This window comes from Megalopta genalis, chromosome 9, assembly GCF_051020955.1.
Source record: "Megalopta genalis isolate 19385.01 chromosome 9, iyMegGena1_principal, whole genome shotgun sequence".
NCBI lineage: Eukaryota > Metazoa > Arthropoda > Insecta > Hymenoptera > Halictidae > Megalopta > Megalopta genalis.
The window spans coordinates 16,223,393-16,236,468 of NC_135021.1; the positions used below are offsets into that span (position 1 = coordinate 16,223,393).

Sequence of the window (13,076 nt, forward strand, 5' to 3'; positions counted from 1 at the left end):
ATACGGATGGCGTCCCCATACAAGACCCAATCGCGGTGGCGCTTGTATGGTGGCGCCATCAATGTTAGAATTCGGAACTAACTTTGGCCAGCAGTTTCAGCATTTTGCCACATACTAATTGGCGCTGCATGGACCCTTAACGGAACTTCTCAATTTCGCCAGAAAGTGGACGATTCGTGCTGAATTTAGCATTGATTCTAACAGCAGAAGTGGTAAGAATTATCTGTTCTCGATATTTGCAATAATAATTCAATTTTTAAAGTAGAGTCCTCCACACATTTCTGTATCCTCAGAATATACTTTCAGCCCTTACATTACTGTACTTTCATCAAAGTGTTAATAAAGATAAAAATGGAGAATGTAGGATTTGCGAAATAAATGTTCGTTTATACCGTCTAATATAGGTTTAATTTATAATGAAAACAGATATTGAATTAATTTGTGTACGCAATTCCTTCAATAGCTGTACAAATGTAAATTACGATGGACGAATTCAAGATTAGAAACACATTTCGGTAGTCCGGGACTACATTTCGGGAGTCGCGATTAAACAATCGGGACCGAAACAAAGCGAATACCATGTTACATTCTCTCGACCTTTTTACCACGTCTACGTCTACATGCACTACGTGTTCCAGTCAATACGGATTCATAGAATCCACGGTCTACTAATAACAGTTCTCGTTCCAGCAACGTTCTCCTTTCGTTAATAATCATTTCCAACGGGCTGTTATTCTCCTGTCAGGCTGCCAGTTTTCCGGAAGTTGCTGATGACGTTTCGCTATGTCCTTAATTGCGGAAGGCTTGACGAAGTATTCCACGCTTCTATTCCTTGGAAGAATCTGTTGGTTCTCCTTATTCTTCGTGAGAACCTCCACAAGTTGTTCGTGCGTTTTCTCATTGTAAATATGTCGCATCCTCGCATTCTGCTTACCAATCTACAAAACGGACACCGTATTAAATCATTGCTTATCCTTATTTTATTAAGAAAATGCACTCGAGAATAAAAATATTCAAACGATAAAAATATTCCATCCCTATTTCATCAATTTTTTGAAATATTTTAGATCATTCCCTACCCACAGAAAATATAATTTTCTCGAGAATAAAAATATTCAAACGATAAAAATATTCCATCCATATTTCATCAATTTTTTGAAATATTTTAGATCATTCCCTACCCACAGAAAATATAATTTTCTCGAGAATAAAAATATTCAAACGATAAAATTATTCCATCCCTATTTCATCAATTTTTTGAAATATTTTAGATCATTCCCTACCCACAGAAAATATAATTTTCTCGAGAATAAAAATATTCAAACGATAAAAATATTCCATCCCTATTTCATCAATTTTTTGAAATATTTTAGATCATTCCCTACCCACAGAAAATATAATTTTCTCGAGAATAAAAATATTCAAACGATAAAATTATTCCATCCCTATTTCATCAATTTTTGAAATATTTTAGATCATTCCGAAAACCACCTTTCGACTTGCATACTTCACCTGCATTATGGTTGGTTCCTCGCATTTCTCGGGCACTATAGCGTCGACAGAAGAAGTTCTGGACATTTGCATAACATTTTCCGAATAGAAACTATTCGTCTGACTGACCAAACGATTACAGGACACGAAACATCGTGGTTTCTCCTTTTCGTCCGATCTCCTCCATCTTATCATGAATCCCAAAAAATCTATCAACGACCTTTTCCGACTGGGCTTCGCTTTCTCGTTCTTCGGCTCGATTCTCTCCTCATCTTTACCATTCGTAAATATTCTCTCCAAAGTGCATCGGCTCAAATCGTTCGAGTTCCTCCTAAATCGTCGCGATTTTGCATAATCCGCACTGTTCTTGATCATTTTCAAGTCTTCGCTCGAAAATGTCCTAATTTCCCTGTGATCCGCAGCATTAGTCGACTGTCTTTTGGAAACCAAATCGGGTCTGCACCGATCGATCGTGAAGGTCCGAAAAGATCTTGCTCCGAGAAGTCGAGAACTTTCGTTCGTTTCCTCGAAATTCTGCAGCGTTGCATCTAAATAGTCAGAATTCGGGTTCGAATAGTCATTTCTCCTGTAATATTCGGTGACAAATTCGTCGTCCGCTTTACAGGCTTCGTTTTTCTTGTCCAAAGAGGCGAGGAGTCTCCTCAGAAAATTCTGAGACTTCTTCGGCTCGCGTTTCTTAACGAACTTCCGCCTTTCCTGTTGAAGGTCTTTGAACGTGTAGGTGCTGAAGCGATTCTTCGGATTACCCTGCGCCCCATCCGACATTTCGTTGCTCACCGCTTCGTCGAAGATGTCCGACGTTGATTTGAAACGACGATTCACTGAACGGAGTGCCATGTTTCTTATCGACTCTGATCTCTGAACGAAATTAAATCAGTTCGACTGTTAGTTTCATTCCAATTTCGATTGCTAATAGTATACACATTCGCTGCAACGTTTCTGACCGTTTCACAGAGTTGTACTGATTCTCCGTCGAGCGATAAATATCGTAGAGGTCGGACCGTCGGTGTACATAGCAGCTGAGAAGCGGATTAATCCTTTTTTTCGAGTTTCGAAGCAAAATCGGGAACTGTTTGGCCACGAACCAATTTTACCGTTTCGGAGGTCACGTATTTTATTTCATGTTGGTATGTACAGGATGTCCCAAAATTATGGTATTTCCGGGAAATTAGGGGTTCCTAAGGTGATTTGAAGTAACTTCTTCCTTAGGGCAAATGCGATTCGCAACTTCGTTTACGAGTTATTAACGAAAAACAGTGACCAATGAGATGCCAGCTCGGCTGGCGCAAGGCGGGCCGAGCCAACGAGCGGTGGAAGCCGAGTTCCGCTGATTGGCTCGGCCGCCTGGTGCTGGGCGAGCTCGCATCTCATTGGTCAGTGTTTTTCGTTAATAACTCGTAAACAAAGCTCCGCAGAACACTTTCGCAAAGGAAAAACTTACTTCAAATGACCTCAGAAACCCCTCATTTCCCGAAAATACTATAATTTTGGGACACACATATTTGATTTTCTTCATATTTTGTTTAACACTGGACCTACCGAGAAGTAACGGTGACGGGTATGTACTGACTTATAAGTGTGAAAAGATAGAATTCATTTAAATTTTGTAAGGTCCTAGTTTTAAAACTCGCTCCAATAACATAATTTATTCAATCATTTCCCACGAAATGGTGGCTGAGCCAATGAGCGGAACTCGGGCTTCGTGCGCTCGTTGGCTGAGCCGCCTCACGCCAGCCGAGCTCGCTTCTGATTGGTCGGTGTTTTTCATTAATAATTCGTTAACGATGCCTCGGGGAAAATTTTTGTAGAGGAAAAAGTTGCTTCGAATAACTTCAGGAATCTCTAATTTCCCGGAAGTACCATAATTATGGGACATCCTGTATACTGTCATATCCTTTCTTTTCTTATACTAAATTATAATTCTTTTCTTATACTAAATTATATAATTGTGCACGTGTTAAACATTCGTCAACGTGTCATCTTTCCGATGCATAGCCTTTGTGATTAGAGTCGCTGGTTTTGCGTCCACCTAAACATTTCGCTTGCAAGCATGCGAAACGAGCTACGATTAATTCATCGAATCGAGTCGGGAATTTCTTCGGTTGAGTGACAATTCGACGCGCGGCACGATTGTTAAACATCTGTTCGCTACGCTTGATTGCCCGTTGCAGAGACAAGGATCTGTTGACACAGCCCGCAGAAATAGAACCGATGTAATCTTTCAATGAAAAATATTATTCCGTGGTAAACCGCATAAATAACTCTATTAATCGACTCATCCCTGAAATAACGTGATCAACAGTTCCGAGAGTTTTTTTAGTGGATAAGATCCCTGCATTCCTCGAGACTCGGTCAGCCGTTCCCGGGGATCTCGTTGAAGATTTTCCCTCACTATAAAAACCAACAAATTAATCGACTCGTATCTATCCGAATATCGAAATTCTTTTCTAGAAACCAGTAAATACTTGATGTAAATAAATCACGCTTATTTATATGGATCTGTTATTTGTTTTATCATCGGTGGAACAAGAAAGCAACGCATCATTCAAGGTCAAGAAATATGTTCTTTATTCTTGTCTTGTTCTTGGACAACTTGGATGTTTAAAAATCGGAAGCGCACGGTTCTCGCGCACGCATCAACTAATGATCGCAATGAAGCTTCGGATAACTACAAAGTATATCGCTTTACAAACACACGCGCGCAAAACTTTCCACCGGTTTTGCGGCGCATTATTATCCACTGTTCAGAAAATATGTCAACGATAAAATCATTTTTCATTCATTATAAATTGAACGACGAATTTCGTACCTGTTGCTCTGTGTTCGGAAGAGAGGCATCACGAAGTCGCTAGTAACGAAATTACACGCGAGACATTTTCACGATATGAAACGAATTTTCAACGCTCCGAGAAAAAGTGAAAGCTTCTTTCGAGCGCCTATTGACTTCCCAATGGCCACGCTAATGGTGATCGCGCGGTTTCCGCCAGCCATTACAACTTTGAAATAGAAGTCAAATAAAATCTTGGACAAAACAATGACACATACACCGCGGATATTTGTGATGATTATTCGTGATGCATTTACGATGGACAGATTTGAAGAAATGAATTCCTATTCGACACGCGATCCATGTAATTTTATTAAAATCAGAACGGGGAGCAAATCTTCGCCAACCAGAGAATATCATAAATGCGCAAAATCTTCGGCCTGCTGCTAATAGATAAACGTGAATTTTATGGACAAATTAATATGTTCCTCTCCTCTTACAAAGAAAGTGATCAAATGAAAGAGAGACACCGCTCTTGCAAGCTTGCATAATTATGCGTTCCTGAGCGTGTCTATTTATCACTAAATAGCTGTCAGACAAGCATGAACGACTATCGACAAATATCGCGTTTCGTTGAACACGTATGTACACATATTTTCGAACGACGAAGATGGCTTCACTCGTCGTTTAAATTCAACATTGCCTTTATCAACACTTTAGATACCAATGTATCGTTTGTCGAGTTCAAGTAGAGTTTTATTTTCTAGATCTATAGATAATTGTTATTTGATAATTTCTTATTTATATATAGATAATTGCGTTTCTGGTTGTCGAATTTAAACGACGATTTGAGCCATCTTCGCCTATTAAAACATTAACATTAATTTAAATCAGCGGTCCGTTCATCGATGAAACCTAAAACGTGTCTTAGAACGATATCACAAGTGAATCACAAAATCTGGCAATCGAAGAACGGAGACTGCTCTCCCTCTCTCTCTCTCTCTCCCTCTCTCTCTCTCTCGCTCTCTCTCGCTCGCTCTCTCTCTCTCTCTCTCTCTCGCTCGCTCTCTCTCTCTCTTTCTCGCCCTCTTTCTCGCTCTCTCTCTCGCTCTCTTTCGCTCTCTCGCTCTCTCGCTCTCTCTCTCTCGCTCTCTCTCTCTCGCTCTCTCTCTCGCTCTCTTAATTATATACAGTTCTAAAAAATAAAGCTCTACTTGAACGAGAACAAACGATATATCCTCCCAGAGGGCAGTCCCGTCAGAAGCCTTAATATTGCACGCGGAAGCTAATTCCAATGACAGGCTTCTTGGCAGACGTCCTCGTGCCTCTGTTGCTACCAACCTCGGCGCTACTATCATTCTTCGTGTCCTCGGACCAAGTGCTATCAGCCACCGAGGAACCGACAACAGATCTAGTGGACTTATCCGAGTAACCAGAATCGATGACGGCGGTCTCGTCGATCCGAAACAGCTTCTTGGTCAAAGGTCGGGTACTCCTGTAGGTCGCGTTCCAAGGAAACTGAACATTCTCCGGCTCGCTGTCGCTCTTGATGGGGCTGACACTCGGTAACTGAACCGTGTTAGCCGACAGCTTCGACATGATGCTCAGCAGCGAGCTCGATCTGGGCAGTTTGCATCTTGACACGGGGATCCAGTAAACGGAGTCCTCGTCCTGGGGTTCGTTGAGCTGCGTGTTCATGTTGTTGCCCAAAGTGCTATCGAAGTCGGTGGTCCTGTGGCTGTCGTCGTTCTCCGGCGTTGGAGACTTTTGATCGGTGTCGCTGCTGCTGTCGGTGTCCTTCGGGGACACGGAGGTCGTGCAAGACTTCACCTCGGACTCGTATCCGCTCCCGCTTCCACTACCGCTTCCAACTCCGCTTCCAATTCCGCTTCCAATTCGGCTTCCCAGATCCTCTTCGTTTTGGGTGCAACGAATCGTTTCGTCGAGTACCGACTTGCTTCGTTTCTCCAGTGTGTTCACCACGCTTCTCACGAAGCTCTGATGCATTCCGTCGACCCGGTTCTGCCGCGGTAGCGAATATTGGCTGGCAGTTTTCTCTGCCAGAGTTTCGATGATATCTCGAACAACGCTCTTCACCCTGGGGACCGTGCTACTCCTCACAACGTTCTCCAACTCCGTTGATTTTCTCCTCGTGGTCAAGAACTTCATTACCGGGGACTCCAAGTTCTTCTTCTTCTCAGCTTTAGCGTCGTTTCTCTGCTGAATCGGCTTCTCCGAAAACTTGGCCATCGGAGACGCCAAGTTCTTCTTCATCTCAGCTTTAATGTCGTTCCTCTGCTGAACCGGCTTCTCCGAAAACTTGGCTATCAGGGTCTCCAAGTTCTTCTTCATCTCAGCTTTAGCGTCGTTTCTCTGCTGGACCGGCATCCTCGGAAACTTGATCACCGGCGTCTCCAAGTTCTTCTTCGTCTCAGCTTTAGCGTCGTTTCTCTGCTGGACCGGCATCCTCGGAAACTTGGTCACCGGGGTCTCCAAGTTCTTCTTCGTCTCAGCTTTAGCGTCGTTTCTCTGCTGGACCGGCATCCTCGGGAACTTGGTCACCGGCGTCTCCAAGTTCTTCTTCGTCTCAGCTTTAGCGTCGTTCCTCTGCTGGACCGGCATCCTCGGAAACTTGGTCACCGGCGCCTCCAAGTTCTTCTTCGTCTCAGCTTTAGCATCGTTCCTCTGCTGGACCGGCATCTTCGAAAATATCTTCGGCTCGCTCGTCTGCTTCGATTTGTTCCTTTCGAGAGCGGATCGCTTCGCAGAAGTGTCCTGATCGGTCCTGAAGGACTCTACATTCTTCACGATTTGCTTAACCGAGATCGACGAGTTAGCCGAGTCTACTGTGTCGAGAATGGTGGGATCGACGGATCGGATGTTCTTCTCCAGCAAATTTTTCAGTCTCTGGCTGGGTTTTAGCGTCTCCGTGTAGCTGCCCGACGACGCGTCTTTGTTCCAACTGTCGTGAGAAGTCTCCTCGCTCGTGCTCTTCGAGCCTTTCTCGCTTAGCGTGCTAGTGTTGCTCCAGCTGTCTTCGAAGAGCGTTATTTTATCCAGGATGTTCTTCGATGGCATTTTCCTCGTCTTAAGAGGCTCTTCGAAGATCGCCGACGAGGACAGATCGACGGCTGCTGCGAATTTCGGTGTGGAAGTTGCGCGGACCGGGAACGTAGAAGTTACGTTGGGTGTCCTCGGGGTGCAGGCGATCATCGCGGCAGCTAGACTGTCTGTTCCCTGCTTCTTCGGCGAGTTCGTCTTCTCCGGAGTTTTCTCGCAGTCCTCCGTCATTTTGTTCTCGTCGCCGGTCCGTTTTACTTGGAACGTGTCGTACTTGGAAATTGGAGTCTTGTCCTCTTCTGGTTTCACGTCGGATTCGTTCGACACCTTCAAAGGTCTCCGTGGAAAAACGATGTTTATATTCTGAATTTTTCGGGACGGCGACATTTTTGGGAACGTCTTGCTGATCTCTCTCAGCTTCACCTCTGGGATCTTCGTGTCTTCAAGCTTTCCGGATACATTCGGTTCGGATTCGACTCCGTCTTTCGTTTTCTTCGGGGACGTTTGATGATGCGCGACTTTGTAGGTGCCTGTGGTCGAACTATTGGGCGCTGATTCTTTAGGCGATTTTGGCAACGGCAGTGTATCTGTAACTGATCGTTGAAAGCTCGTTCAGCATGATGGAAATTCGTACAATTCCCTGATCGAAAATTTCGGCTCTCGGCGATAAAAGATGGAAGACGCGAGAACGTTTGAAATATACGAAATTTCTATAGAAATGATGCGAACAACAGCGATGCGACGCTGTATCGACGAAAGCCTTCGAATTTTTCAGACGTTTCGGCTCATAGTTTCGGTTATAAAAAATAAAAAAAGTTCGAACAAATACGGAATCGTTATGAAAGTGTACAATAGCTTTATTGATCGAAATGAAAGAAGGCAATATAAACACCTGATGTAGTAGAGCTCGCCGTGGAAGTATTCTTCCAGTTAGGATTCTTCCATGATGGCGGACGACATTCGATCGGAATATTGTTTAAAATTTTTGGTGGACTCGTGCGCTTCTTCATGTACCAATCGGGAATCGAGAGGTTCTTTATTGACCTCTGAACCTTCTGTTCAGCTTCGGTCAACTGCCTCTCCTGTAAAAAGAAAATGTTAGAAGAGGTTCTTCGTTGAAAATGATGAAGATAATCTCGGGGAAAAATTCAAAACAAGAGCGATAAAAAGAAATAAACATAAGCGATACAAAAACCTGGACTTTGGCACATTTAGATGGAAATTAATTGATCGGACGATTCTGTCCAAGTAGATTAGCCGTAATTCCTTTTTACCGAAACACCGGTAATTGTTTAGAATAACGTCCTACTCGGCAATTTTGTCTTATCCTTTTGCCTTTGTTATATCGTATTGTCCGATGCGTGGATTAAGAATCTTGAGCGAAAAATTGTCGCACCCTTCTCGTTTTCTCAGACGTAAAAATGTATATTATGGTTCTTTTTACAGGAGAGGCAGCTAACGGAAGCTGAACAGAAGGTTCAGAGATCGATAAAGAACCTCTCGATTCCGAACTGGTAGCCGGACAAACGGTCGAGCCCACCGAAAATGTTAAACAACGCTCCGACCGAATGTCGCCCATCATCTTGGAAGAATCCTAATTGGAAGAATACTTCCACGCTGAACTCGGCGAGCTCTGCCGTGCCAGGTGTTGTCTATTGCCTTCTTTCATTTGAATTAATCGAGCTGTTACACCGTGCCAGCTTCTTACTATAATGTCGCGAAAACTAAGGCCGAGCGGCAGTTAAATGTATAGATAAACATTGTTCAAAGTGTCAAGGTCAAAAGCCGGTACCGTGCCACTCGTACATTGACACTCTCGCCGAACCAATATACAAATATGTATAAACTTTTATGTCGCGAAAACGAAAAGAGAGGGCGAGACCATTTTTCCTTGCAGATTCTCGATCCACGCGCACGATAGAGCAAAGGCGTAAAACAGTTGGCGAGGTGGTCGTTATTCTAAACAATTTATTTATTTTATAAATTTATTATTTTTTATATTATTATATTATTATTATTATATTATTTTTTATATAAATTTATTTATTTTTAGGTTTATTTTATAATAAACCGAAACACCGTCCACGAGAACAGTAACATTGTCGTCGTGTTTGTTTTTTTATCACTTAACTCGCGAACACGTTGAACCCTGCGAGCACGTTTTTATGCGCGTGCTCGCGGAGTCCCACCACAAGTAAACAATCCAGCAATTTCGATTTACGTGTATCTACGAATTACGGAATTAATTTGCTTAATAGCCGCAACCACACTTTGCTGATCATAACTATCAGTAGATGAACGTTATTCAAAGAAACAGAAATTACGTCCAAATCGATGATCCACGTAGAAACGACGATACGAACAATCTATGAAGAGAGTATGCTTCGTTCCAGAAATCCGAATACTTGATTATCTGACACGTTTTATGTTCAGCGTTGCTGAACAAATTTTGCCATTTGTTTCGAGCAATACTTAAACAAACACTTACACATTGGTCATAGAGCAGCATATTATCCTTAATCCACACCGTCGACGCAGACATTTTCATAAAACTTTAACAACGAAGACTTAAAAAATATAGATAAAAGCAACGAGCTAGCTAAACACAACTTTGAATTCTATTTGTTGAACTACGAACAGCTCGATATTAAACGCGCGTTCATAAATAAAGTCGTTAGATTGTCTCCGTCATTTTGCCGTTCGACCGAGCCGTGCCTTTCTCAGTCACAGATAATGAGTGAACCGACGTACACTTCACTAACTGTTTGCCGCAAATGTACTAATCAACCCTGACGGCCTTCATTATATAGTCGCAGGGGTAGCTACCCCCACTCCGTTTGGTGCGTGGGGGTATTCTTAGTGCAACGTTTGGTACGTTCTTACCTTGCAGAGGGTTGCTTCGTACATCGCGTATCGTTAATTTTTAGTCAAAACATTAATTTTTTAACTTCTTGTCTTGGAACTTCTCCCTGAACGACATTAATTTGCGGTGATTTAACTAAAACTGTTGGAATTGTCATTTCAAAAATTTTGCAAATTTGTTCAACGATATTTAGCAACAAATCTAACGACACTGTTAAACACGTACCTGTTTCTACGGAAAGCAGACAAATGACCGTTTTTTAAATAAACGTTATATACTTTTCCACTCGACCACAAGTAATAGACAATTATACACAATGAATGAATGGTCAATAGAACATAAAATAACTTTTACGTAATAATAAGGAAACATTTATTTTTTGCATGTTTTACTCGAGTAATCTGGTCGTGCAGTGACTCGCATTAATAATCGGACACGATATTGTTACAAGTTTACAGAGGAGATACCACTATAACTATAACCCACACTATTACACTCCTGCCATCATCGTGTTTCACTGTCGGTCTTAAATTTGGAATGTTTAATTCTGTATTTACTTTACGCCACACCATTTTTTCACTGTCGGATCCGTAAAGATTAAATTTGCTTTCATCCGAAAATATTACATCATTCCACCACCAGTTGTCTTTGTAAAAATATTCTTTTGCAAATTTAAGACCGACAGTGAAACACGGTGGTAGGAATGTAATAGTGTGGGGTTATATCTCGTCTGTAGGTGTAGGTGAACTAGTTTTTATCGTTGGTATTATGGACAAAATGAAGTATTTGGACATTTTTTAAAAGAAATTTAATTACAAGAGCTATAAATATGGGTATACGTACAGTTTTAAGTTTTATCAGGACAATGATCTTAAATACAAGGCCAAGAATTGTACAGGGATATTTATTATACAATTGTCCAAAAGTACTGCATCCACCTCCTCGATCGCCTGATTTAAATCCAATTGAAAATTCATGGGATCGATTGGACCGCAGAATTCGTACAACACCTACAAAGACAACAACGGAGATAAAACAACGTTTGTTAGACGAATGGAAACGGATTTCGCCGGAATATTTAAATAAAATCATCTGTAACATGCCCAAGCGATTGCACGAAGTAATAAAACAAAAGGGTCAGCCGACAAAATATTAATATTATGATAACACGAATAAAAAGATTTTCATTTTATACAAAATTAATGTAATTCATTCGCTGTCCGAATATTTTTGCGACGTTAAATTTTGTCGCAATCTTGTTTATCGCTTATTATACAAAAGAACATGTGCAATAAATAAACCAAATTTATGTTTCTACTTACTTTAAGAAGAGCTTTATTATATGAGAAAACAATTCATTCAATAATACTATCATAAACAATAAAAAGGTGCAATAATCCTTGCAACGATATCGTGTCCGAATATTAATGCGAGTCGCTGTTATCGATACTCAAATTAAACAAAAATTTCTACCACATCTGTGGCTTGTACCTTGAAACACAATCGGATGACATTTTCCGTGGAAGAACTAACAGTAATAATACGTTTGTAATTGCGCGGTACAGATATCGTACTTTAAAAGTTCATACCTGTTTAAAAAATAAGTATCTATCTCGAAAACGAAGAATTTATATGACCTTTCCTCACCCTTCGAGGGTGCAAAATACGATACTGAAATTTTTTGTTCACCTGTTTTAGGAACACCCTGTATATCAACAACGCCCCTAAAGTCGCACCACCGCGTTTCCGGAAATCTCGGAAGGATGGGTCATCGCGTGGGCATAATTATGGTGTTTAAGAACCCACGGTGTCCTTGAGGATAATCACGGTCGCCTAAACAGCTGGCAGAGTAAAACGGCCGACAACGGTATCGGAGGCGACAAATCATCTTCGGAAACGTCTACCTGTCTGTCTGTCCGCTCGCAAACCGGAAGGCGTGAAACACCGCGACCATTCCGTATTACGTTTGTTGCCACTTAAATCACAGTTTCGATGAGCGTGAAATACTCCTTAAGCGCGGAGCGGTTGACAGTAACCACAGCAGCCAAGATATCAATTATTTCCTCCACGTGCGCACTGCCATTTCGCATCGTCGCGCACCGGAGCGCACAGAGGAAGAAGATCAAGCGATTCAAATTATTCCATGCCTGTTCTTTTTTTATGCTAATCGAGGTATGCGCTATGTTGTTCGTTGCATGCGCGAGATATTTACGAACAAGTCTAAAAATAATATATCGAAATACTGTAAATTTCTCCCTAATTCGCGGTCAGATTGTGCACAAAAATGGATCATTATCGGGCAGCATAATGATTTTTCCTTCCATTTGATTCTGTACAACGAAATCTCGATGTTTGAAAAGTCTGTTTCGAGTGCGAAAAGAGCTATATTAATATGCAAGTCAGCAGATCGGCGTCCTCGAAATAGATGAACGAATTTCGTTATCGTATTCTGGATCCCCTAAAGGATGAGAGAAGGATCATATTAACATAGATCCGGAAACTCTTCGCTTTCGAGATAATAGCAAATTATAGCATAGTAATCAATAAGTACAGTAATTTCTCCCCAATTCGCGTTCAAATTGCGCACAAAAATAGACAATTTGGGAAGAGCAAGTGCGATTATTTGAAGCTTGCGGCCCTCGTTTTTATAGTTGTTGGCAATCGGTAACTATAAAAACGAGACGCATGGCTCGAATAATCGTATCTCCCCTTTCAAAATTATCCATTTTTGTGCGCAATCTGAGCGCGAATTAGGAAGAATTTACTGTATACCATTTTTTTAATAAATGGGTCTGTTCTTGAAGACCGAATTCTCGCCATGAACTTTACCGATCCGGTGAGAGAAAAGGGCATTGTTTTCCGTGCAGAACAACC

At 41.7% G+C, this 13,076-nt stretch overlaps 2 protein-coding genes across 4 annotated transcripts; both read right to left on the reverse strand.

The window, feature by feature from the left end:
* Window positions 1–385: 385 nt before the first annotated feature.
* LOC117230113 (uncharacterized) lies at window positions 386–2,567 on the reverse strand. The gene is made up of 2 exons (XM_033487221.2): window positions 1,513–2,567; window positions 386–938 (listed from the first exon to the last, which is right to left on the reverse strand). The coding sequence occupies exons 1-2, from the start codon at window positions 2,347–2,349 to the stop codon at window positions 714–716; spliced, it is 1,062 nt and encodes a 353-aa protein (XP_033343112.1). The 5' UTR covers window positions 2,350–2,567; the 3' UTR covers window positions 386–713.
* Window positions 2,568–4,056: 1,489 nt separating this feature from the next.
* LOC117217352 (uncharacterized) lies at window positions 4,057–10,108 on the reverse strand. 3 transcript variants are annotated; one of them, XM_033464887.2, is made up of 3 exons: window positions 9,828–10,108; window positions 8,232–8,421; window positions 4,057–7,932 (listed from the first exon to the last, which is right to left on the reverse strand). In XM_033464887.2, exons 1-3 carry the CDS (start codon window positions 9,885–9,887, stop codon window positions 5,546–5,548), a joined length of 2,637 nt encoding a protein of 878 aa, XP_033320778.2. In that variant the 5' UTR covers window positions 9,888–10,108; the 3' UTR covers window positions 4,057–5,545. The 3 variants fall into 3 exon arrangements, with proteins under 3 accessions (XP_033320778.2, XP_033320780.2, XP_033320781.2); XM_033464889.2 differs by lacking the exon at window positions 9,828–10,108 and adding an exon at window positions 8,535–9,058; XM_033464890.2 differs by lacking the exon at window positions 8,232–8,421.
* Between the last annotated feature and the right edge of the window lie 2,968 nt (window positions 10,109–13,076).